Raw genomic sequence first — 27429 nt, forward strand, 5'->3', positions numbered from 1 at the left:
AATTAAAGAAAAGCCCATAAAGGTTTTTCCTCATTCTACTCAACGAATTATAGAATGGATATGCAATACTAAACTAAGTTCGGCTTGGCCGAACTAAAAGAATTTTTTAGAATATTTCGAAAAAACGACATTGATTTTAACAGATTTTCTATATTTGGAGTTAAAAATTTTAACTCAGCAAAAGAAAAGTCCAAAAGGACTTTGCCTCATTCTTTTTCCAATGACTTGGAAAATATAGAATGGATATGTTATAGTTATATTATAGCCAACATTTCGCATTCAAGTTAATAAACTGCATTTAAGTCATAGAAAGGAGAACAACATCACTTATTGTTATGGAAGGTGAAATATTAAATTATAAAATTGCGGACATAAGGAGTTTCTTGATCTCTGTATGAACTCGCTCTCTTCTGTTGAATTGGCTAAACCTAAACAAAAAGCGTACATTTAAAAAAAAAAACACCACTCCAACAATTCACACTTTCTAGACTTCAAATACATGTATGTCCTCATAGAGCCCTGTATTGGTATATCTTTTGTTTGGTTTTTTGTCCATTATGGACTCTAAGCTACACAAATTCTAGGCAACAAGCCTAATTGGGCCACTTCTTTCCATCTCACCTAAGTAAAATTTATTTTTCATTTGGATTCTTGACTCTAGCATTTCGGATTGATGCACCACTTAATAGCGTCGAAGAGCTTAAGCAAAGTTTTAGTTAGACCCTTGAAACCAATTGCTAAAATTCTTCTCTCTGTATGAACTCGCCCTTACTTTTGAATTGGTTAACCATAAACAAAAAGCGTAACTCTATAAAAAAAAAAATCCATCTTACAATTCACCCTTTCTAGACTTCAAATACATGTAAGTGTTCATAAAGCCCTGTATTGGTATATCTTTTGTTTGGCTTTTGGTCACTTATGAACTCTAAACCTAATTTAGACCACTTCTTGCCATCTCATCGAAGTACAATTAATTTATCATTTGGATTCTTGACTCTAACATTTCGGATTGCTGCACCACTTAACAGCGTTGAAGACTTTAGGCAAATTTTTAATTGGATCCTGGAAAGAAACCAATTGGTTAAATTCTTTGCCATCCATTCATTTTTTTAACTGTTTAAAAAATTTTCAATTTAATGGCTGAATGATGAAATTGTTTTCCATCACACTTGTAATGCTTTGTAATTTTCTTTGTCATTAGAGAATCGAATGTAGTAAATATTATGCCTAAAGTATGAATATAAAGGTGCATAACAAAAATTTTTATATATAGTTTTGTTTCGGTTTGTTTAGTATTTTTCTATTGCTTATTTTTCCCAGTGTTTGTTAATTATTAAAATTTCCATTTTTGTTTTTTTTTTCTTTTTGTGATGTTTGCTTTGTCTTATTACTCTTAATGGCACATTCTGTTTGTGATAGTTTTAGATATAAATACTGTATCTAACGGCGTAAATTTGTGAGTATTTGTGTGTGTGTGTGTGATATAAAATGAGTGAGTTGAAACGAGATAGCAATATAGTGAGGGTACAATAATAGCCGAGTTCGTCTTCTTTCTATAGTAGAAAATTATTTAAAATTGTTCTTTTCTTTTGAAGAAGGAGAAAACAGCGCCATCACGAATTGCTTGTGATTACCCGGTTATTTGTATTTCTTTTTCTAACGGTTTCTTTTTTGTTTCATTTGTTTGTTTCAATTTAAATTTACTATATTATTTTACTACAAATTTCATATAGTCTATGTATCAAAAAAAAAAACTTTTTGTATATTCCAAGTCTTGTTCAAAAATGCTGTTTTGTTATTGCTCTATGTAGTTGCTGTATGGTTGCGTCTGAAGAAGAATAAGAATTGACAAATGTTTTACTGGATGATTTCAAACTTGAATTGGTTCAAGTAATTATGGCAGGATAGACATAGAGAAAAATTAAACTAAATACTCGAAAGTAGTATATAAACCTATAGGGAAAATTATTTTATACATCTTTAGATGTACATTTGCCAGAATCAATAATACATAGCAGTAATAATACAAACTTACATTGTTGAAGTGTGTGTGTGTGTGTGTGTGTTATTTAATGTTTGTTTTAATAAAACTTTGAAGTTTATAGACTATTTAATAGCACTGTGTGATAATTAGAAGGCTTTACAAAATAATGGTTGAATTAAAGAAAAAATAATTCAATTGGTTCATTGTTGACGCCTAAGGTTTTTAATACAAGACATTTATCAGATGGCATAATTACTGCTATTCCACCACAGTCCGCTCCGCTGGGGCTTCCTTAACATAAATATTCTTATATTAATAATCTAAACTTTATGTACCATGACTGTATATTGATTTCTAAGGTTCAAAAATACTCTGCATTGTTGAAATACACATTGTCACCAATACCTTTCGTTTCAGTACAACAATGTAAGATTTAGCATTCTCAAGGCTTCATACGGCTAATCGTTGTATCATCATTAGATTCATACTCTACCCTCATATATCATTCATTTGAGCTACACATCCACTTGCAGTATTTGGGGCAGATTTTTCTTAAAAGGTTTCATTGATCAGTCTACTTGTCCATATAGCAAATTTAATAATTGCCTTAAAATTCGAAAACTTTTTTTGTACAAAGAAAAGGTCCTAGCTTTAATGATTCAAGTGCGAAGGTCAGCGCTATGAGCCGAAATTTTGCCAAGATCTATCTTTTAGACATTGGAAGGCATGTCAAGCTGGAGAATGGTCCAAAGCAGATCATACATGGGCCATGGTAGAATATATTCTCTCTGACAAACAAAATGCACAACTTTGGTAAAGTAATGCTAAAGTAATACTAAGTAAAGTAATACTAAAATAAGAAATCTATTAATTTTTAGTAGTAATTACACTTGTAAATGAAGCACGCTACCAACTCGGTGACTATTAAGGCACTGAAAAGTACCAAAAATGTATGAAATATACAAACTTTGCACAGGGCAAACGGGTAAAGCTAGAAGTTCGCAATTTCACCTGAATGCCGTTGCGTAAAATTGGGTGTGAAAACATTTTGAAAATTAGTTTACGAAACGGGAGAAAATGTAGTTACAACTAGAAAATGTATATTGAGTGACTGAAGGATTTTTTTTTCAAGATTTAAAATTCTTCGTCTACTGCGAACGGTAAGATTAAAAACCAATTTGGTAAAAATACGATAATTTTTTACAAAATTACTCAATTATAGCTGTCGCCGTTCGCTTATTCTGGATAATTATCCATATTATCGTACAAGACTGGTGCTAAAAAGTCTTTGTATAGTTTCAAACTTTTTGTATGCAGTTTAATATGCATAACTGTTAATTCCTTTCCTCAAAGCATATCGGTAACCACCCGTACTTATTCCATATTTCGTAGTTGTTCTACATATTTGTGAGCTTGCAATTCATGACCGAAATATGAAATACATCAATATGTAAAGTCAGAAAATGTTGGTCAATGCATAGGAAGGTCACTTTTTATAAATAGCATGTAACTTCAATAAAACATTGTCATTGTTCACAACTGAATTTGACTATTGTGTTTTCTTTGCTTTCTATTTCCAAGTGCTGGAAAGTAAACCCAGAGAAAAAGTTAACATCTGCCTCGATTCATGCGTCAAGACTGATGAACCTTAACAAAACTGACAGTAAACAGTAATTCAAAAACATTTGACAGTTGGCAAAACATAGGTTAGGTTAGGTTGAAAAGAGGGAGCAGATATTAATCCGCCCCATGCCATTATGGACATACACCTAAGCCAGTATTCGGCTTGTTGCGCGCTCTAAGGACTATAACCAAATCATAAGGATGGGCAAAATTCTAAAAGAGTAAATCTGAGCAAATATTTGGTTAAAGGTTATTTGTCTCTAAATGAAGGAAGATGCTTCTGGCTGAATTATCCGGAGAGAAGAACAATGATAGTAGATAATTGCTACGAGGTAAAAGTGATCGTAGTCTTGATAAAAATGTATTTTGTATAATCATCGGTATTATCGTACAATGTCCCCTAAGGTTTGACAAAATACAGCATTTTGCAAACCTTGAGTAAATCTGAGTAAATACTTTATTAAAGATGGTCTGTCTGATGAAGATGAAGGAAGATCTTTCTAGCTGATTAAATCGAGCAATATTAGTACATTTAAATTTTAAAATAATATTGTTTAAAAAAAAAAAACTACGGAATATTTTTAAAAACAGTAAGACAAGATTTTTTTTTTTTCTAAAAACGAATTTTTACTTGAATTGGGCAGTTTGGGACTTTATAGAATCATGGGAAATAAAGACCTAAATAAAAGATTTGAAAACCTATCATTTATCCATCCATGCATAAAACAAAAAATTAATGTTTGTTTTTTTTTGGGGGGGAGGAATTTATAAGTTTGTCCAGTAGGACCAAAAATGGCTGACGGGGAAAAATTTAAGTGAAATAGAAATAAGGTATGACAAAATGCTGTATGAGTAAATATTTTGTTAAAGATGGTCCGGCTGATGAAGATGAAGGAAATTCCTTCTGGCTGATTAAATCGGAAAGGGCAATATTAGTATATTATTGCTACGTGCGACAGTACATTTAAATTTTAAAATACAATTGTTTAAAAAAAACGGAATATTTTTAAAAACAGTAAGACAAGAATTTTTTTCTCCTTAAAAAACGGATTTTTACTTGAATTAGGCAGTTCGGGACTTTATAGCATCATGGGAAATAAAGACCTAAATAAAAGATTGAAAAAAACATATAATTTATCCACCCATGCATAAAACAAGGAATAAATTTGTTTTTTTGTGGATTTATGAGTTTGTCCAATAGAACCAAAAATGGCTGACTGGGAAAAATTTAAGTGAAATAGAAAATAGGACCAACTTTATATTATTAGACGCGATGAAGTTTTACATACAGTCGAGATAACGAAAATGATTACAGCTTAACCTGTTGTATCTTAATCAGTCATAAGTTTCCCTATTAAATAAAATGGAATATCAATGGTTTGATTATATAAGGTAATAGTGGCAGCAGGGAGTAATGAAGCTCACCGGCGGTATACTAGTCAATCGTAAAGGAAAATCCAAATAAAAAAGTGGACTCAGGTGTCATGTACATGGTGTAATAGAGGCCATTTCGTGGGATTTAAAAAGCGGCAAATACTTTTACAGGCCCACCCTATATATTGCCCTATCAGGGCTTGCAAATGCCTCCTTTTTAGAATTGAATTACAATGGTCTCCGAGACAAGACTGACGAGATAGTGGACTTGGAATTCAAAGAAGTATGTCGTAGACCTATGGTAGTCATTGGAATGTCTGTTTGGTATCTGTTTCTCCCTCCTCAAATTTAGCAATATAAATCAATGATGATTGTTGTACATTGTACTGATGCTAGTGTTTCCTTCATAGCAAAGCTGAACAAAATGGAACGGCCGAAAAAAAATATTGGAACAAACATAATGAAAAATATCTTTAATGAAAGTAATAGTTATTTTGAAAGGAAAAACAGTAAAACTACTTGTATGTTTCTCAATTGCAACGGAAGATTATGAATCATAAAGAAGCATCCAAATCAAGAAAATACACTCATATATCAAGTGCTTGGTTTAAAAAATGTCAATTCGTGGGCTTAAAAAAGCGGCCATTCCATTGGCGGAGAGTGATTGAACGATTTCAAATGCGCTGCCATAGTCTATGGTTTCATACACGAATTAAATCCATATCAACGAATTGGACTCATGTGTCATGTACAATACATGGTAGAAAAAAGGTCAATACATGGGTTTTAAAAAGCAGCAATATTTTTTACGGACCCACCTCAAATATTGACCTGAGGCAAATGCATCCTTTTTGGAAATAAAGTGCAATGGACTCCGAAGCAAGATTGACTAGATAGTGGATTTGGAATTCGCAGAAGTATGTCGTAGACCTATGGTAGTCATTGGAATGCCTGTTTGGTAAATGGTGAAAAAAAACCAACATCATTTCTGTTTCTCGCTCCTCAAATTTAGCAACATAAATCAATGGTGATTGTTGTACATTGTACTGATGCTAGTGCTTCCTTCAAAGCAAAGCGGAACAAAATGAAACAAATTGGAACAAACATAACGAAAGATATGTTCAATGAAACTAATAGTTATTTTAAAAGGAAAAACAGTGAAACTACTTGTATGTTTCTCAATTGCAACGGAAGATTATGAATCACAAAGAAGCATCCAAATCAAGAAAATGCACTCATATGTCAAGTGCTTGGTTTAAAAAAGGTCAATTCGTGGGCTTCAAAAAGCGGTCATTCCATTGGCGGAGTCTGTTTGAACTATTTCCAAGGTTAAAAAGAAAATCAAGAAGGAATCTGATTTTCCAACTGGAGAGGCAGTCGATCTATTATTTTAACAAGGCGTAAATTTTTGTTAAAATAAAATTCTTTTATGATAAACCAACAAAAATGTATACTGATTGTCCCAATAGTTTTGTGTCACTCAAGAGAGTCACTCGACTCTCTGAAGCATGTTTTTTCTTTATAAAATCAGATGATTTTGACAAACATGCAAAAGAAAATCGTTAATTATCAGTGGCAAGTTAAGTGGGACACACAAAATGATGTCAAGAAACAACGTGGTACACAGTTTTCAAAAGAATTGGCACGTCCAATACCAATTGCTGTGCTTTGTTTTTCAGAGAACTATAATTTTTCTGAGCTCAAATAGTTGAATAGGTATTTCAATCTATATGTCAACTACATATTTACATATAATCAATCCCCCTTGGCCCGTTCACTTGAACTTGAACTGCGTATCTACACCAAAAAACAATTCTATATCTTTATTATCAAAGTTTATGGCATAAACGCAAATTACGAAGGGACAGACAGATACACACGGCTAAACCTAAAATATTGCAACAAAAATTTGGAATTGCCTTATGTCTTTGCCCAAAGCCTTGAAATCATTATGAAATTTAAATTTCTTCTATGGCACATTCCATCAACTTTAAATTATTTTATAAAGCCTTCTATATTATCGTAAGTAGAGCCTGAAACTAAAATATGTTTAATCAACACACCTTAACAAATTCTACGGTTTTTTTTTAAACAATAAAGAAAAAATGATATAATACAATTTTACATGAGAGGGCGGGATTGGATTGCATCACCATGATCTTCAAGATCATAACATTCATAACTACTTACACGATGACAAAGAGTGGAGAGAAAACGTTGGTTTTAAGTGTCTTGTTGAGTAGGAGGTTTTACGGGGGACTGCAACCTTTGACAATATCAAAACCTCTAGACTTTTCAACCACTTTGTGTCATTGCAGAGCCCAAATCATTAATGGACTCCAACTCCGGCTTTAGTTGCATGACTTGAATTGCCAGTAGTTGAGGTGTTTGGCGATGATGATGATGATGGCGATGATGTTGGGCTTGTTGCTGAATTGCCCTCCACTATATGATTCAAATCCAACTTTTGAACCTCATTCTCCAATTGTTGTAGGCAATTCTTTTTATTTGTAGTCAGACTATAAAGATGGTGGTTATTTGTTGATGTGCTTGTTGAGGAATTGTTGGCAGTGACAGTTGTGGTAGATGTAGGCGAAGATGATGTTGTTGCTGTAGTTGTCGTCGATGCTGAGGTGTTATTGGTTGTTTTATTCAGTTCTTTTAGTTGTTGATCCTGCTGCTGTTGTGGTTGGCTGTTGTTAGCATTGCTGGCAGCCACTTGTGACTTTTTATCCTTGGATTTTTTCAAAGCACTTAACAAAGCGTTCTTTTCTTTGTCTTTAGTCTTGCCCTCCTTATCCTTATCCTTGTGCTTGTTGTTCTTGGTGAAACGGGGAAATATACAACCATTTGGCAAGAAACCCCCTAGTTTTTCTTTCTTTGTAGGGGGTGGTGGTGTTGGATTTACAGGCGTTTGTGCCACAGGCACGAGTGTGTTGTTGGCGGCTGTCGCATTTGTGTTTGCAGCCTTTGTTTTCTCCCCACCGCTAGTGGTGGTAGTGATTATGGTGGTGGTAAGAGTGGAGTTGGCGGAATTTCCAGGCACATTATTAGTTGTCGCCCCATTATTTGTGATTGCTGTAGTTGATGTTGTTATTGTACTATTGTCTACATTGTTTGCATTTGCAGCAGTCCCACTATTTGCTGTGGTGCTGCCATTGGATAGGGGAGTTAAGCAGGAGTTGCTACCAACAGTAGATCCATTCAACGTTGTGTTGTTTGTGGCACTATTGTTGGCATTTAATTGATTGTTTATTTCATTCTTTTGCAGATTGGTGCTATTGCCAGCCAATACTGCACCACCATTAGAATCCGTTGAATCTTTCAGTTCATTGCCATTACTAAGATTATCGTGGTTTAACAATTGCATTACATCTCTATGATTCTCGGCCGCTGGGGAATCATCACCAGCTCCACCCATTGCCACCTTATTATCTAACTTTTCGGCCAACATGGCCAAACTAATGTGATTTGTTGTATCTAAGTCGTTGCTACTCAGTAAATGGCTGAAATTTTCTTCACTCATTTGGCTTTCGGGCTGCATAAGTAATTTTCGACTACGGGGTGGGGTTCCCTCAACCATTATATTGCCAGAAATACCACCTTTCGAGAACATCTGCTGCGGCTGCTGTTGTGGGTTGAACAAGGGGTTGTTGCTATTATTTAGCCCGGGGTTTATTAATCCACCACCACCCCCACTAATACTACCATTTGTGGTGCCGCCGACGACACCACCACCACCACCATTTGTTGCTACATTGTGATAATGTTGTTGCTGTTGTTGGCGTTGCTGCATCATTTGTTCCTCCCTTTCACGATCTCTTTGAGCCTGCACGGCATTCCATACATCTTTCAGTTCACCCGATATATCGCGGTCCTTAAGAATAACAGCATTTCTGAAAAAAAAAAGAAAAACAAAACAATGATTAATTGGAAAGTTTTAGAGATGTATGTTTAGAGATGTAGCACCATGTTTACATATAGCTGCCATATAGAGCGATATACCGATTTAGGGTCTTAAGCCTATAACAGGCGTATTTATTACCCAATTTCGTTGAAATTCACAACAGTGAGTTTTATTAGGCCCGTCGATATCCGAACCAAAAATGGTCTAGATCGGAACATATTTGGATATAGCTGACATATAGAGCGATCTGCCGATTTTTTGTGTTAGGCCTTTAACTAAACTAAATTTTCAATGAACATTCCATTAAAGAAAAGGGGATACTTCTCTCGCATCAATGAGTGCAGTCCGATTAAAGTTTAAGCCCAATGTTAAGGGGGCTCCTTTTTTTATGCTGAGACCGAACGGTGTGCCGCATAGCAAAACCACTTGGTAGAGAAGTTTTAAAATGGCAGGATACTTTACAAATGTAGCCAGCATTTGAAGGGGAATAACCAATGCTAAAATTTTTGTTGATGTTCAAGCCGGGATTTGAACCCAGACGTTCGGCGTCAAAGAGGGACATACTAACTTTTGCGCTACAGTGGCCTACGTTAGGCCTATAACAGACGCATTTATTACCCGACTTTGCTGAAATTTGGAATAGTGAGTTGTAGTAAGACTCCCATCATTTGTCCCGAAAATGGTCCAGATAGGGCTCTATTTAGATACATAGAGACCGATCTTCAACTTAAGGGTCTAAAGACCATAAAAGGCGCATTTATTCTCCGATTTTGCTGCAATTTGAAACAGTGAGCTCCTTCAAAACTCCCGACATCCAACCCAAATATGGTCCAGGTCGGGCCATATTTAGAAATAGCTGTCATATAGATCGATCAACCGATTTAGGGCTTAAACACATAAATGGTGCATTTATTACCCGATTTTGCTGAAATTTTGCATGAGGTGTTTTATTATGACTTCCAACTACTGGGATGAGTATGATTGAAATCAGTTGATAACCGGATATAGCTGTCTTATAAACCTATCTGGGGTCTTGAGTTTTTCTTGAGCGTCTAGAGGGCGCAAGTCTATCCGATTTGGCTGAAATTTTGCACGGAGTGTTTTGGTAGGACTTCCAAAAACTGTGCTGAGTATGGTTGAAATCGGTTCATAACCTGACACAGCTGCCATATAAACCGATCTTGAATCTTGAATTCTTGAGCCACTAGAGGGCGCAATTCTTATCCAATTTGGATGAAATTTTGCAAGGGATGTTTTGGTATGACTTCCAAAAACTGTTCTAAGTATGGTCTAAATTGGTCCATAACCTGATATAGCTGTCATATAAACCGATCTTGAATTTTGAATTCTTGAGCCACTAGAGGGCGCACTTCTTATCCGATTTGGCTGAAATTTTGCATGAGGTGTTTTGTTATGCCTTCTAACTACTGTGTCAAATGTGGTTCAAATCAATCCATAAACTGATACAGCTGCCATATAAACCCATCTGGGACATTGACTTCTTGAGCCTCCAGAGGGCGTATTTAATCTCCAATTTGGTTAACATTTTCTACAACGGCTTCTCCCATGACCTTCAACATGTCGTGCCAAATACGGTTCAAATTGGTCTATAGCCTGATCCAGCTCCCATATAAACCGATATCTCCATTTTATTTCTTGAGAGCCTAAAGGGCTCCATTCTTACTCGAATTGGCTGAAATTTTACACATGACTTCTACAATAGTCTCCAACATTCAATTCAATTATGGTCCAAATCGGACCATAACTTGATTTAAATCAATTCTTTTCTTTTATCCTTTGTTTGCCTAAAAAAAGAGATATCGGGAAATGAACTCGACAAATGCGATTTATGGTGGAGGGTATGTAAGATTCGGCCCGGACGAACATAAAAAGCTTTTACTTGTTTTATATTAAATTCTTAAATATTCATAAAAGTAGACAATTAAATTGGAAAAACAGTACAAAGCTGTCCCAAATATTCCCCCTTCTTATAATAATAGGTATACCACCTCTTCTTCCCCTTCCATAATCGTACAAGGGATGTTGTTTTGGCACAACAAAGTAAACAACACCCTCCATCGCAAAGACGAATTTTCAAATAGGGTTGCTGCTTTCTGCCATAATCATCAAAACAGAGTTTCTTGCCTTATCGACCCATTCCCATGTCCATATATTTATGTATGTTGTACATACATAAGTACATAGTAGTATGTGGCTAAAAGGAAAAATATCAGGCAGTGGCAAGCAAGAAGCATTGGTTGCTTTAAAGGAGTATGGCAAAAAAAAAGAAAGTTCAAAAGGTTCTAGAAGAGGAGAACCATAAAAGGCATGTTAAGGGTAATGCGAAATTTCTATGAGTCAATGTACATTACATAGTTGGACTAGGCTGCTATATATACATACACATATACACTACTGCTACTACTTAAATGATACGTACATCTATTCGTGATTAAATGTTCGCCCCCAGCATCTTTTAGCGGAACTGTACCAAATATTAGACGATAGAACGTTGAACTTTGTGGATTGGAGGACCAAGAGAGATACTTCAATGAATGAATGGATAAAAGCTTGTTTGTTTTCCTTCTACATATCACCGTCCCACTGACTTCCTTCCAGTCTTCCTTCCTTCCATCCTTTCTTTGTTAATATGTAATGTGAAACTTGATGTAATCGTTTAGTTTTATGAAGCGAAAGGGAATATGAGAGTTTATCTAAAATAGGGTCAATGAAATCATAGCCCTCTCACCCAAATATTGTAGATTGGATTTGATAAAAACAAAAAAATCCAACAAAGTTGGTCTTGTCTTCTATTGATGTTGAACAAAATTCACATAAAAAAGCAATAAATAGAAAACTATATGACCAGTTTATTAGAAAACTCACTTGAACATGTATAACGGATATAACGCCTCAGTGTACAACTCACTGCTACAACAACAACCAATCCCAAGCAAGCCGATGGAGTCTTTCAACGGCAAGGACTGACTTAGCACTGCCACAACAAAAACAACAATTATTGGGCATACTTTTTTCTGCACAAATTTTTATAATAGACGGAAAACCCCAACCCGCCTAACCTAATTTTCCTCCATATCGTGGGTATTCAATATTTCAGTAAAAATCCTTCGAGAAGCCGAATGCCACAAGATTATGCCTTCTTTAGCATTGCAGGCCTAGTCAGATGCTGTTGTTTTATAAGCATCAGATAATCCACCACACTATTATCATGTCATCAACAATCGACAATGGTGGCTCACGACAGTGTGAGGCTCTTGATAAAGTCAGAATTCATCAAACTCCCCAGGAATGTGTTTTGCAGCCATGAATTCCGATTTCGTTTCGCTCTTGTACTTGCTTGCTTCGATGATCTAAGACCTATTTCAATTCTTCCAGTACTTTCTAAAGTGTTCGAACATATTCTTAAAGACCAGATAATGTTGGGTGCTGGGCATAAGATTGTTGTTTTTGTTGTTGTTGTTGCAGCAGTGTGCTGTACACTGAGGCGGTACGTACAACCGGCTGCCATGGGATTGATAAGATTGTTAATTCCCATATGCGTTTCGATCAGGTCACAGCACGACATCTATGCTGCTTCATCTTACTGAGTCAATACGGAATGGCTTCAACAATGGGAAAGATTGTGTCCTTTTGTCTCTTGACTTGTTTAAGGCATGTCATTCTATTTGCTTTGGTACTATGGTTAAAAAATTTAGGGATAACTTTTCTATATCTGCTTGCAGGCTTGTTATGTCGTATATGTGCGGTAGTTCACAATTGATTGATTTAAATTCGATCTGGAATTCCCCTCTCTTCTGGTGTGCTGCAGGGATCGGTTTGAGGACCTCTTCTGTTTATACTCTGCATTAATGATTTTTCTGAATTCCTTGGACCTAACTCGTGTGAAATCTTTCTTTTTTGCAGACGATATATATCTTCTTTTTAGTGCGGATTGTGGTTTTAGTAATATTTTGGGAACGAGTATTAACGCTTCTATAGGACGAATCTTGTTATGGTTTAACCTTAACTCGCTTTCTATCAATCCTTCAAAAATTAAGGCATTACAGTTTGGATCCCAGACTCAGCCTGGATTTGAAATTTTTGTGGGGACTTCTAGAGTAAATTACCTTGATAGGATTAAATGTTTGGGGATAGGGAGTGATAAACACTTTAATTTCGGTTGTCATATTGACCCTCTCCATTCTCATGTTAATGTTTGTTGTTGTTGTAGCAGTTTGTTGTGTTCTATGTTTCGTCTGCTTGATTCTGTTGAGTGTCGAGACCCAGGATCTCTGCGACTAAGATGGGATGCGTCCACAGGGATCTGGGTCTGAGTCGAGTAGTCTGCCTGGGCAATTAAACAGGTGACATGAATCGTGCGGAGTTGAGGCGGCTGCATCTGAGCCAGAACTACTCTGGTTTGCCGGGGGAGGTTCAGGTGCAATGGGAGGCGGTCGTTCTCCAAGGACTATATTCACCCGGTAGCCATTTACCGCATCTGCTACCGTGTCTGCATGAATGTTGTCTAGACCTGCTTGATATGCCACTTAATCTAGAGGTTCTCTCTTGTAGCGCTGGACCTCACGCTCTAGATCGTGTAGATCTACCTTAAGGCTTCTGAGCGGTGGGTATCTATCCACAAGATGATGATTTGGATGATTTCTGCGATAACAGCCCAAAAGGTATTGCTTAGACAGCATGTAGTTATGTCTTCGCACTGGTAGGATCTTTGTCTCCTGATGGAGGTGGTCCACATGAGAACTGAGGAGACAGCCCGTCGCAGTTCGGAGGGCGGCATTCTGACAAATCTGAATATTATTCCACTGCGTGTCACAAAGTTGACGCGACCACACTGGCGCTGCATAACTTACCACAGACCGGCCAATTGCTTTGTACGTGGTCAACAAGGTTTCTTTGTCTGCACCCCAAGTGCTGCCAGCGAGTGACTTGAGGACCTTGTTTCTACTTTTGACTTTATTGCAGATTGCTGTGGCATGTAGGGAGAAAATGTAGGTGCTGTCAAATGTGACGCCAAGTATTTTGGGACACTTGATGGTCGGAATCATTTCTCCATCGACCATCACAGTCAGCTCAGTATTCACCTCACGCGTATTTGTAGTGAACAGTGTGGCTGAAGATTTGGTGGCGGATATCTTCAGATTTCTTGCAGCGAAATATGAGGCAAGCTCGTTGAGGTAGACATTCAACCTATCGCAGATGTCATCAATGGGTGGGGGGCCGGCCTGATGCCATGATCGTACAATCGTCCGCATATGATACGATCTCTATGCCGTCTGGAGGAGGTGGGATGGAGGATAGGTAGAGGTTAAACAGAGCCGGAGATATCACCCCACCTTGGGGAACTCCCTGTTTCACTCTACGGTGTTTTGACTTCTTATCCCTAAATTCCACAAATGACTGGCGGCCACACAGATAATTCGCGACCCAACGTTTCAGGCCTGGCTGGAGGGACGTGTTGGCGATGTCCTCAAATAATTTGGCATGGCTGACCGTGTCGAATGCCTTCGATAGGTCCAGTGCCACGGGGACCGTCCTATCACATGGCCTGGATTGATTGAAGCCACGGCAAATGTGTGTGCTGATGGCATGCAAAGCTGTTGTTGTGCTGTGCAGTCTCCGAAATCCGTGTTGATGCTCGGCGAATGGAAATTCTCCTACGAGGCTCGGGAGGAGTAATGCCTCAGCCGTCTTAGCCACTGGTGAGAGAAGGGAGATCGGTCTGTTCGACTCCCCCAAACTCGGGTCTTTACCAGGCTTCAGTAGCGGGATCACTCTGCCCATTTTCCAGACATCTGGAACTATAAGAGTGTTCAATGACAGGTTAAGGACAGTGGTAAGGTACTCAACTCCAGGTAAATCCAGATTCTTCAGCATCAATGTAGAGATTCCGTCGGGGCCCAACGCCTTGGAAGATTTGGCGCCACGGATGACATTCGTAACTTCGCCCACGGTAAATTTTGATGGCTGTTCATCGGCTCGGAGACCACGAATACGGCGAATGGCTCTCCTCCTAGCCCTGTCTCTCTGGGGATTCACAATAAATTGACGGTTGAACAACCTGGCATATCTCTTCGGATCAGTCACGGTTACTTCACCAAAGGTGACTGAGGTCCTGTCATCCCGTCTACCGGGGTGCGAGAGTGACTTAACAGTAGACCACAGCTTGCCTTAACCGGTGCCTAAGTTACATTGTTCCAAGTGTTCCTGCCACAAATTCCTCTTATGTTCGTTGACTACCCTGTTTATTTCCAGATTCAGCTCGTTGATTCTGGGGTTAGTGAGATCCATAAAACGAATCCTCGTCTGCGAGTACCACTGCCTGCGCCGGGAAATCGGGCCGCAGTTGGGATTTTCGACCGGCTGGTATAAAGCCAGCGGCTGCTGCGTTAATGATGTCTCGGAATTTCCTATCGGCCACTAGCACATCCGAGGGGGTGGCAGTTCACTAAAGCGGCGACTGGTATAGTTTCTAAAGCCAACCCAATCGGCCTTCTTTTGATTAATAAACGTCCGGCGCTCAGAGGTTTTGAAGTCGGGTGGTCGGTCGATGGTGAGAATTATGGGGAGGTGATCTGACGCCAAAGATATGACAGCTTGCAGGACACGTCACTCAGGAGATCAGGGGATGCAATGGAAATGTCTGGCGAGCTAATGCACCTCCTCGTAATCCTAGTGGGGGCATACTCATTCACCGGGCAAAACATGGAGCTTTCAATCTGCTCTGCGAAAAGCTATGCCACGCTGGTCGTTTCTTAAGGGAGAATGCCATGAAGTGTGATGCGCATTAAAGTCCCCTAGAACCAGACGATTATGACCAGATAGTAACCCACTTATGTCAGGGTTGTAAGCTTGGCCATTAATCGGGACACAGCTACCAACCGGCGGTATGTATACGTTGTATAGCTCTATCTCGACAGTACCGGACCTGACTGCTATCCCCATGCATTCCATGTAGGGCTCACTAGCCCCTTGCGCAGGTCTATATTGCACTGAATGGTGTATTACGAAGGCCAATCCCCCACCTCCATTCCTTGAACGATCCTTATGTAGCACATTTTAATCGTGACAACTGTGCAAGCTGCAGTTGTTTGTCAACTTTGTGTCCTGGATCGCTGCAACCAGTATGCTCTTCCGACTCATAAAGTCCACAATCTCATCAATCTTGCCACGAAGTCCGTAGCAGTTTAACTGCAAAAACGATACACTTCCCGGCACTGGCCTGGCAATATTTGGGCAGGGATGCTGCCGTTGCGTAAATTGCCGTACGGGAGGTCATGTTGTCAGAATGGATGAAGAAGCTCCAGCAAAGAAGTCATTTGAAGGCAAACACGGTGGTATACGCAAACCGGGAAGACCAAAAGCCCGATGGAAAGATTAAGTAGTAGGAGACACCTCGAAACTTGGTGTAAGAGATTTTTGGAATGAGCGAAAAAAGATCGAGTCGCTTGGAACGCTATTCTACGTTCGGCTAGTGGAACAAATATTCTTTCATATCAAATTAAAATAAGTGCGCAGGTGTTGGAATGTATTGCCCGCCGAGCTAAGAATCTTTTCACACTCGAATAATGTTTTTCGCTTAAAACGTACTAACTTCTATTCTACAGCTCAAACATAGTGTTGTTTCTTGAATCTTTTTGAATTGCTAAAATGGGAATTCTTCAAAAATCCAACAGTTAAAATTTTCGCATAATCTTGTTATGGCTGGGGAGCCAACATTGTAATGTCTGCCTATAACGAAGTTTGTAGAAATGTGACTGTTTATATAACAATCCACATATATTTACTTTAAAGGTTTGAAAATCGACTACAAACCGAACGATGAAATCAGTTTTACCCATCATTCATGTTGTTGGACATAAAAAGTCGAATATGCTTTTCATGATCCACAATTAATGACAACATAAATCTCTAAGGGTATTATATCTTAAACACATTACACATCACAGTCTGATATTTAGTTTTTCGTTTTTATTATAAAAAATTAGTTTTTTTTTTTAATAAAATTCTTTAAACTAAGCCATCCAAAGTCATAAAACATTGTACAGCAAAATTTGTAGAAATTAATCGAGCAAGCCAACAAGAGCTACCGAAAGGAAAACAAGTAAAAAGGCGTTAAGTTCGGCCGGGCCGAACTTTGGATACCCACCACCTCGGGAATATATGTAAACCACTTTTCATCAAAATTCGTTGAAAATTTCATACCTTATGTCCCATATCAGTTATATCAAAATATGTTCCGATTTGGACCAAATACTAAAAGTACACTAGCTATATCTAAAAATAAACCGATCTGAACCATAAACGACACGGATGTCGAAAAGCCTAACATAAGTCACTGTGTCAAATTTCAGTGAAATCGGATTATAAATGCGCCTTTTATGGGGCCAAGACCTTAAATCGCGATATCGGTCTATATGGCAGCTATATTCAAATCTCGACCGATCTGGGCAAAATTGAAGAAGGACTTCGAAGAGCCTAACCAAACTCACTGTCTTAAATTTCAGCGACATCGGACAATAAATGCGTCTTTTATGGCCCCAAAACCTAAAACGTTTATATCGGCCAATATGGCAGCTATATCCAAATCTGAACCGATCTGTGCGATATTGCAGGAGTATGTCAAGGGGTTTAACTTAACTCACTGTCCCAAATTTTGGCGACATCGGATAATAAATAAGCATTTTATGGGCCCAAAACCATAAATCAAGAAATCGGTCTATATGGCAGCTATATCCAAATCTGAACCGATCTGGGCCAAATTGAAGAAAGATGTCGAAAGGCATAACACAACTCACTGTCTCAAATTTGAGCAAGATCGGATAATAAATGTGGCTTTTATGGAACTTAGACCCCAAATCGGATGATCGGTCTATATGGCAGCTATATCCAAATCTGGACCGATCTGAGCCAAATTCACGGAGGATATCGAAGAGCCTAACACAACTCACTGTCCCAAATTTCAGCAAAATCGGATAATAAATGTGGCTTTTATGGCCCTAAGACCCTAAATTGGCATATCGGTCTATATGGCAGCTATATCCAAATCTGGACCGATCTGAGCCAAATTCACGGAGGATGTCGAAGGGCCTAACACAACCCACTGTCCCAAATTTCAGCGAAATCGGATAATAAATGTGGCTTTTATGGTACTTAGACCCCAAATCGGATGATCGGTCTATATGGCAGCTATATCCAAATCTGGACCGATCTGAGCCAAATTCACGGAGGATGTCGAAGGGCCTAACAGAACTCACTGTTCCAAATTTCAGCAAAATCGGATAATAAATGTGGCTTTTATGGGCCTAAGACCCTAAATCGGCCGATTGGTCTATATGGGGGCTATATCAAGATATAGTCCGATATAGCTCATCTTCGAACTTAACCTGCTTATGGACAAAAAAAGAATCTGTGCAAAGTTTCAGCTCAATATCTCTATTTTTAAAGGCTGTAGCGTGATTTCAACAGACAGACGGACAGACGGACGGACATGTCTAGATCGTCTTAGATTTTTACGCTGATCAAGAATATATATACTTTATAGGGTCGGAAATGGATATTTCGATGTGTTGCAAACGGAATGACAAAATGAATATACCCCCATCCTTCGGTGGTGGGTATAAAAACACTATGCTTTGAAATATTGAAATACTTTTCACATTCTAATTTTTGTTTTGTTTTGGGTTTTATATGAAACGTCTGTCAAAGTTTTACTGGGTCTATAGAGGAGAGATAGACATATGTCAACTAGATTGACTGTCTATAAGCACAGATAGAACATAACCACCGATGTTTTCTTCTCTATGGTCTCTGAAATGTTTGAAAATACCCACCATCATCATCACCACCACTGCCAGCCACCACTTGTGTATGAACAAAAGAAGAGTTTTGTTTTTTCTAAATTTTCTATAATAAAATAATTGAGTCATCAGTGTGTCAAAGCAATGTGATCTCTTTGACTTTTTTTATTTTGAAAAATTTACACATTTGCTTGCGTGCGTTTATTGTCATTTGGCCAAGGCATCATGCCCATCTCATCATGTTTCCAACAATCTGCTTGGCTGTGCAATCACAACACCAAATCCTTCACTTACTTTGAACAATTACAACAATTGGTATCACTGACTAACTAATTAAAATCGAAAAATCGAGTGATTATTTTCGTTTGTTCAGACGACACCAGCAAAACGAAGACAGACGCGGGTTGACATGAAATTGTCTTTCAAAACTTTGAAACCAAAAAAGAAAACATGACATTCTCGTTGTTTACCCCTAAACTGCTGCTGGGCCATTTCAAATGTTTCACCGTGTCCATGTTTTTTTTTTTTTTGCAGCTATAATTAGCCATATCCTATTGCGAAGATTCTATGCTTACTTGGTTGGCAGCACAGCCACAAAGTTCAAATAGTTTCGAAACACACAAAAAAAAGCTCCATTTTGTACTGTGTGCACATGTATAGAATCAATAAATAATGTAGAGATTTTCAATTTTAATTTGAAAATTTTGCCATTTCATTAAAATGCTCCGAGCTATTTTGAAGCATGACATGATTGTGGCATATCAAGAAATTGTCGCCAATAGTCATAAGAAAAAATGACATAAACGACGAATGGGTAGAAAACTACCCAAGAAAAGAGGTGTCTTAGAAAAATTCTAGCTCGGGAAAAGACATATCCTTATTTGGATTGGTGTAAAGTAGACGAATGAAACTTGTTAATAAACTTATACAAGGTCATGTGTTCTGGAAAACAATTGACTTGTCGAAAGTCGGTAAGAGGTTGGTGTGTGTTAGTATCTCTGGCCTTTCTTGGCTTGTCGAAAGTCGGTAAAGAGGTTGGTGTGTGTTGGTATCTCTGGCTTTCCTTTTCCATTTGCAAAGAAAATCTCCAATCATTGAGCTCGTCTCGAAAGAGAAACAAACAAAAATTGTAAAATTTAATAATCTTCGCCCTAAAGCCAAAAAAAAAAAAACTTGAAAATGAAAAAGGTTAGGCAGATCCCGACCGGGATTAGAACCAGGCCGTTGCCGTTGTCTGGCATTCGAAGCCATCAATACAACTTCCAGCAGATGCACAGAATCATGTGTACTACGCAAGTAGTGCAATTGTCACAGAAAAAAGTCTGTCATTACACAAACAAACATGCATTGGGAAAAAGTACAGCTAATAGAGAGGGTTGTCGAGCGTGGTTAATGTGGTAATTGTATCATAGAGGCGTTTTCGCAATTATTACGATTCAAATACATAACACCAATGAACGGCCCTTGAAGCCATCACATCTAATATGGTTGAAGAAAAGTCTTCTAACCAAAGACGAAACGCGTCCCATAATGATTGTTGTGTGTTGCTATCTCTGGCTTTCCTTTTCCATTTGCAAAGAAAATTTCCGATCATTGAGCTCGTCTCAAAGGAGAAGCAAACAAAAAAAAATTATAATTTTTTATATCAAAAATAAAATCATACAAAAAATGTTCTCAAAATTCTTAGGAGTGAGATTTCTGTAACACGTTTAGTGTCGTCTTGTTGCATTTGATACGTTTTATATTAAAATTTATGACGATAAGCCTACAACTTTTGAAAGCAGGTCAAAGTCATTACAATCCACTTTTCTTCGGTAAATGATCTTAAAAAAAAGGATTCTTTGGATTCTGCTAAAATATGGAAGTTATATCTAGTTATAGACCGAATTGGACCGTACCTGGCGCAGGTGTTGAGAGTCATAACAAAACACTATATTCAAAATTTAAAATCGCGGCTTGTAAGGGCTTAAGAAGTCAAATTGGGAGTTCGGTTTATATGGGAGCTATATCAAGTTCTTGACCGTTTTAAACTGTACTTGGTCCCATTGTTGGGAGTCATAACAGAATACTATGTGTAAAATTCCAGCTAAATCGCATGAAAATTGAGGCTTTAAGGGGCTCAAGAAGTCAAATCGGGAGATCGGTTTATATGGGAGCTATATCAGGTTATACTCAGATTTAATTCGTACTTGACACAGTTGATGGAAGTCAAAATATAATGCTATGTGCAAAATTTCAGCCAAATCGAAAAAAAATTGTGGCTTCCAGGGGTTCATGAAGTCAAATCGGGAGATCGGTTTATATGGGAGCTATACCATGTTCTTGACCGATTTAAACTGTACTTGGCTCCGTGGTTGGCAGTCATAACAGAATACTATGTGTAAAATTCCAGCTAAATCGCATGAAAATTGAGGCTTTAAGGGGCTCAAGAAGTCAAATCGGGAGATCGGTTTATATGGGATCTACACAGGTTATACACAGATTTAATTTGTACTTGACACAGTTGTTGGAAATCAAAATAGAACACTATGTGCAAAATTTCAGCCAAATCGGCGAAAAATTGAGGCTTCTAGAGGCTCAGGAAGTCAAATCGGGAGATCGGTTTATATGGGAGCTATATCTGAATCTGAACCGATATGACCCATTAGCAATCCCCAATGACCTACATCAATGGAATGACCCGATGGATTCTTTCATCGGCAAAAGCTGCCGTCTCAGTGTACAACACACTGCTACAGCAAAAATAACAACCTACAATCCAATGGCAGCCGGTTGTACGTACAGGTTTGACCTGATGGATTCCTTCATCGGCAAAGCTGCCACCTCAGTGTACAACACACTGCTTCAGCCAAAAAACAACAACCTACATCAATATAAAGTATCGGTACTAAGTTTCAAGCGGCTTGCTCTGCGCGTCCAACGGACTTGTCTAGTTCGAATCAGAATTTCAGGACTATCAAGAATATATATACTTTATGGGATCCTAGATCAATATTTCGATGTGGTACAAACGGTATGAATAGAATAGTACACCCCCACGCGGCCGGGCCGAATCTTATATACCCTCCACGAGTTCTTTTGCCGGTAGCTCTTTTTAGGCCAACAAAGGATAAAAGAAAATCATTGGAGCTATATCAAGTTACGCTCCGAGTGGGACCATAATCGAATTGAATATTGGAGACCATAGTAGAATAGGGAGATCGGTTTATGTGGGAGCTGTATAAGGCTATGAGGAGATCGGTTTTTATGGGAGCTGTATCAGGCTATAGGGAGATCGATTTATATGGGAGCTGTTTGATTCGGACCATATATGATATCGGATAATAATTACGCCCTCTAGAGGTTCAAGAAGTCAAGATCCCAGATCGGTTTCTATGGCAGCTATATCAGGTTATAAACCGATTTGGACCATACTTAGCACAGTAAATGGAGGTCATAAGGAAACACCTCATGCCAAATCGGATAAGAATTGCGCTCTCTAGTGGCTCAAGAAGTCAAGATTCAAGATCGGTTAACATGTCCGCTAAACGCCTGGGTTCGAATCCTGGCGAGGCCAGAAATAACTTTCAACGTTGGTTTTCTCCTCCTAAAGCTGGCAACATTTGTGAGGTACAATGCCATGTAAAACTTCTCTCCAAAGAGGTGTCACACTGCGCCACGCCGTTTGGACTCGGCTATTAAAAGGAGGCCCCTTATCATTGAGCTTAAAACTTGAATCGGACTGCACTCAGTGATATGTGGGAAGTTTACCGCTGTTCCTTAGTGGAATGTTCATGGGCAAACTTTGCATTTGCAGGAAAAGGGAATTGAGGGTCAGGCGTTAATGGGTTATAGTGGGTCAGCTGAAACTTTGTACTCTGCTAGATGTACCTACAAGGTTTATTATAACACAAGGATGAAAAATTAGAAGGAAAAAAACCAAAAATGCGGCAGAAGTCGTGCGGAGAACTAAAACAACAGAAAAGGGGCGAACAGTTTGGTTTTTGAAACACAGTTTTCCATTTCTGTACTCACTACAATAAAAGTTTTTTCAATAAAGTGTTTCATAGAAATTTTGTTTTAAGGATACTAGTACAGAAATATTGTATAGCTTATAAAATAGCTTATTGTAAAGGAAAATAAAAAAGGCCTCCGTTATATACTACAATTCTCTTTTCAATGATGTGATGTATTTTTATTGATAGTCTAAATGGCCAGTATGTTGTCATATCCTCCAATAAATTGTTTCATTCATCATCAGCCAGAAAACAAATCTGCTGACGATTTAGTGTTTTTTTTTCGTATGCTGATTGATTGACTGAACTAAATATTGAAAATATGAACTGAATGCCTGACCAATTTGTTTGCAAAGTATTTTATGTTGCGATGTGAGTGTGTGTGTATGTGTATTTTCTGCTGTCCCATTGGGCGTTGCTACAGTCGGACTATCAGATTGCTTGCTGCCTTTTGGGTTCATTCATATCCATTTTGGTGACAATAATTAACTCAACCAAATGAAGCAGTCACACTAAATTCATTATGCTTTAATTATAATCATATATCGTAGCTATATGCAATTATGTGTCCCATGGCTTGTGCAAAATCCATTTATTCGGTAAATATTTCCGTTGTAATTGGTGTAAGCGAAAATAGAATATACACCCTCCCTCCACCTTAGTGTAAGGGGTTATTATAATCATTAGTTCTGTTTACAACACATACAATATTTAATTGCTTTCACATAACATAAATCCTTAATTGTTGTGCAATTCTAAACGATATGGCCATTGAAGAGAGTGGCCAAGCAATTATGGCAAAAAAAAATCTCGTTTTTCGTGAGAAAAAATTTCATAGAAATTTTTCGTGAGAGAAAATTTCATAGAGAAAATTTCATTCGTGAGAGAAAATTTCATAAAATTTTTTCGTGAGAGAAAATTTCATAAAATTTTTTCGTGAGAGAAAATTTCAGAAATAATTTCATTCGTGAGCGAAAATTTCATAGAAATTTTGTCGTGAGAGAAAATTTCATAGAAATTTTGTCGTGAGAGAAAATTTCATAGAAATTTTGTCGTGAGAGAAAATTTCATAGAAATTTTGTCGTGAGAGAAAATTTCATAGAAATTTTGTTGTGAGAGAAAATTTCATAGAAATTTTGTCGTGAGAGAAAATTTCATAGAAATTTTGTCGTGAGAGAAAATTTCATAGAAATTTTGTCGTGAGAGAAAATTTCATAGAAATTTTGTCGTGAGAGAAAATTTCATAGAAATTTTGTTGTGAGAGAAAATTTCATAGAAATTTTGTTGTGAGAGAAAATTTCATAGAAATTTTGTTGTGAGAGAAAATTTCATAGAAATTTTGTCGTGAGAGAAAATTTCATAGAAATTTTGTCGTGAGAGAAAATTTCATAGAAATTTTGTCGTGAGAGAAAATTTCATAGAAAATTTGTCGTGAGAGAAAATTTCATAGAAATTTTGTCGTGAGAGAATATTCATAGCAATTTTGATATAAGATTTCATTTCATACAAAATTTGTGGTGAAAAAAATTTTACAGACATTTTGAGAAAATTAATTTAATTAGCTATTTATTTCTATATAATATCAAAAGCCTAACGGCCAAAAAACTGCATTACAAGGCAAGCTCCCAAATTATCTATACGATATGAAAACGGTTGAAAATCAAATTTAAATAAAAAAAAATTAAAACCAAAAATTTACTATAAATGTTGAAGGCCACCGAAGCGCAGAGGTAAGCCAGTCCGCCTGGGTTCAAATTCTGATGAGAACATCAGAAAAAATATTCAGCGGTGGTGATTCCCTTCTAATTTTAACGACATTTTGAGAGTTGTCGCTCAGCGGCAAGCCGTTGGGATTCCGCTATAAAAAGTAGGCCCCTTATATTTGAGCTCAAACATGAATCAGGCAACTCATTGATATGTGAGCATGTGCAAATTTACATTTTAAAAATTTTGTCGCATGAGAAAATTTTATATTTTGCCGCAAGAGAAACTTTTTGTTTTGGAAAGTTTGACGTATGGCTGGTTAGATGAAAACACCTCGTAGGATGTTAGACCGACGGAAGGTTGTGGCCAAAGGTTTTGAAACATTTTAATTTTTTATTTACCCTTTCATTTTTTCATCCCCACTTTGGCCAATTGGGTCCTTGCAAAGCAAATTGGGAAAATAATCACCCTTATGGCGAACAACACTTCACTTTTAGTTGCCTATGCTATTTTTATGTATCCCATTATGGGGCTGGTGTGCTGTGCCAATAATTCGGTTACAACGCGCAAAACTTAGTGTGTACACTTGATGATGACAGACTGCATACATCCCTATAATGGGTAAATGTGACGATGTACACACCACCACCATCCATCGCTTTATTTATGGGAAATTTTACTATAAATATAGACAGCATTTTGGTATTTGTTGTGGCTGTGGCACATCACACACGTGGGGTGAAAATGTTTATTGAGATGAGAAACATGCCTTGTATCAATGGGGCTTTGGTTCATAATGATGTGCGTCGGCTGCATCGGTGATGGCCCACTAGCTAAGCTACACATCATGTCTCGCCCCATGTAATTCTAATCAAGTGTAATTTCAAATTTTTAATAATTAAACCATTACCCATTTACTTGTCATTTTGAGAATGGCTGTTGACATTTTGCATGTCAGAAACACTTTAAGTGATTAACAATAATGGCTGGCCTAATTTTCGCCTAGTTATTATTGTAGCATCAAGTCCCCATATATTTGGCAGACCATTACCATAAAGTGTTAGTAGGGTGTATTTAGTTTGTCTATGGGGCATGGACAACGACTCACGAAAAGGAGAAACCCAGAGCACACATTGACCATTTAGCCGGTGCCATAGGTGAGTGAAAGGGCGTATGATACCGAATCATAGGGGGTTGATTAGGCAAATGCCATTGGTGTAACAAAGACAAATGAATGCAATGGCGTGCCATAAAATGCACTAAAACTGGAGGGTGGGGAAGAAAAATGCATACGGCATTCCCCTCCAATTTTGTACATGTTTTTTAATAAATCAAACCAAGATCTTTGATATTTTGGTTTACAAACGAGATTTTGTATGGCTAATGGCATTTTTTATAAATTTAGTAGGCTTATAAAATTTTTCGTATGGATGTAAGGGAAATTCATTCTTCCATTCATTGAAAAGAAGTATTCCCCTAATCTTCTTAAAGCAACTTACCCTACAAAGTTTTCTTTTCTAATTATCATGTAATTTAGGCTTTGGAAATTAGTTTTTCCAGCATATAACAAATATTGGCATGACAGCCGGTTATACGTACCAGATTGACCCGATAGAATCCTTCATCGGCAAGCGCTGCCGCCTCGGTGTACAACACACTGCTACAATCATTTTTGCAAAGGATACATTTTCTACTAAATTCTTACTTCATATCAGGGCGTTGCCTTTTCTTTACTATCCCACAAATCATGTTACATATATCTATCAACTGTTTTCAGATATAGACTATGCTTTTTGTTAAACTTACCTCACTAGTTTGACCCCTGGATTCATGGCTTCCACAAAATCACACATTAATTCTACCATGGCACGTCGTTCTTCTGGATCCTTGCTATGCCGACCCGAATCTTTGAGAACCTCTGGATTGGCCATAACGGCAAACACAATAGGAGGACTACGAGGACTGCCGGGAGGTACCTTAGAATAAAAAAAAAAATTAAAGAAAATTAGCAAAAACCTATTGAAAGCCAATTTTAGGAAACTTCGGAAAGATAAAATAACACAAAATGTAAGGCAGTTGCTTTTAAACATAACCTCGAATTTGCAAATTAACACTTACCCTCATTCCACCATACAAAGGTATGGGGTCACTGGGCTCTTGAGGTATTACAATACGAGTCCAACTCAAGACATTGATGAAGAGCTCCTCGCCGGCTTCCGTTGTGGTGCGTATACACATGTGAGGCTGAGGAGGATTCTTAAAATGTCGATAGGCACGCGAGTGTCGATAGCTGTGGGGAGGTGGTGAGGAGGCGGCAGCTGCTTGCAGTAAACTTAAACCGGGACTTAATTGTTGTGTGTTTGATTCACCAGCACCACCGCCGCCGATTCCAATCAAATTATTAAAGGTATCGGAAATCTCTTCACGCCTTGTGGCATTGTCCTGCGACAGCTTTTCTCTATTCTCCTCATCTTCTTCTTCATTTGTAGAAGATGCCGCCGAAGGAACTTTAACGAGTCTTATCTGGTCTGTGGTATTGGCAACGGAATCTGTGACACATGGCAACTCTTGCAGCTGCTGCTCAGAATGACGTTGGTCTGTATCCGCTGAAGTTAGATAACGAAATGAATTCGACATATTGGAGAAAGAATTGTTGAAGCTGTTTTGCTGTGTTTTGTTGTTTAACCGATACACACACGCATGCAGTCGTCGTCGTTGTCGCTGCCACCACCAATACTACCACACTCCCTTAAGAAGTGGAGAAACCAACAACAGCCATACACGCAGAAGCGTGCGATAAGATTTTTAAGCCAAATCTACTCGAACTATACCAAATTTAATGGTATTTATCAAGGGCAAAACAAAAAATAAAACTTTGTTTTTCTTTAACAAAGCTGTTTTTTTCTTTTTAAAATTAAATCTTTCAATTGAATGTTAGTTATTAAATTTTAATACATTTTACATGTACATCACAATTATTATTGCCTTAAAGTTATGTATGACTATCTCTTTCTAGCCAGCTGT

General features: G+C 37.8%; 1 protein-coding gene across 4 annotated transcripts; it reads right to left on the reverse strand.

Annotated features, from left to right (window-relative positions):
* Window positions 1-1343: 1343 nt before the first annotated feature.
* LOC106094170 (serine-rich adhesin for platelets) lies at window positions 1344-27429 on the reverse strand. Of its 4 annotated transcripts, none has more exons than XR_009396392.1 (4): window positions 26524-27429; window positions 26212-26381; window positions 7172-8877; window positions 1344-1828 (listed from the first exon to the last, which is right to left on the reverse strand). XR_009396392.1 is itself a non-coding variant. In XM_059360152.1 (3 exons), exons 1-3 carry the CDS (start codon window positions 27040-27042, stop codon window positions 7311-7313), a joined length of 2256 nt encoding a protein of 751 aa, XP_059216135.1. In that variant the 5' UTR covers window positions 27043-27429; the 3' UTR covers window positions 7028-7310. The 4 variants fall into 4 exon arrangements, 1 of the variants encoding a protein (XP_059216135.1); XR_009396394.1 differs by lacking the exon at window positions 1344-1828 and adding an exon at window positions 4188-4711; XR_009396393.1 differs by lacking the exon at window positions 1344-1828 and adding an exon at window positions 5846-7020.

Source organism: Stomoxys calcitrans, chromosome 1 (genome assembly GCF_963082655.1).
Source record: "Stomoxys calcitrans chromosome 1, idStoCalc2.1, whole genome shotgun sequence".
Lineage (NCBI taxonomy): Eukaryota > Metazoa > Arthropoda > Insecta > Diptera > Muscidae > Stomoxys > Stomoxys calcitrans.

What these genes read in the sequence shown, in the direction of transcription:
- LOC106094170 (XM_059360152.1), bottom strand. Translation starts at nt 27,042, where the DNA reads ATGTCGAATTCATTTCGTTATCTAACTTCAGCGGATACAGACCAACGT. An exon ending in CTTTGTATGGTGGAATGAGG is followed by an intron (nt 26,382 to 26,523) that starts GTAAGTGTTAAT and finishes TTTTATTCTAAG; the next exon opens with GTACCTCCCGGCAGTCCTCG. An exon ending in CCAGGGGTCAAACTAGTGAG is followed by an intron (nt 8,878 to 26,211) that starts GTAAGTTTAACA and finishes TTTTTTTTTCAG; the next exon opens with AAATGCTGTTATTCTTAAGG.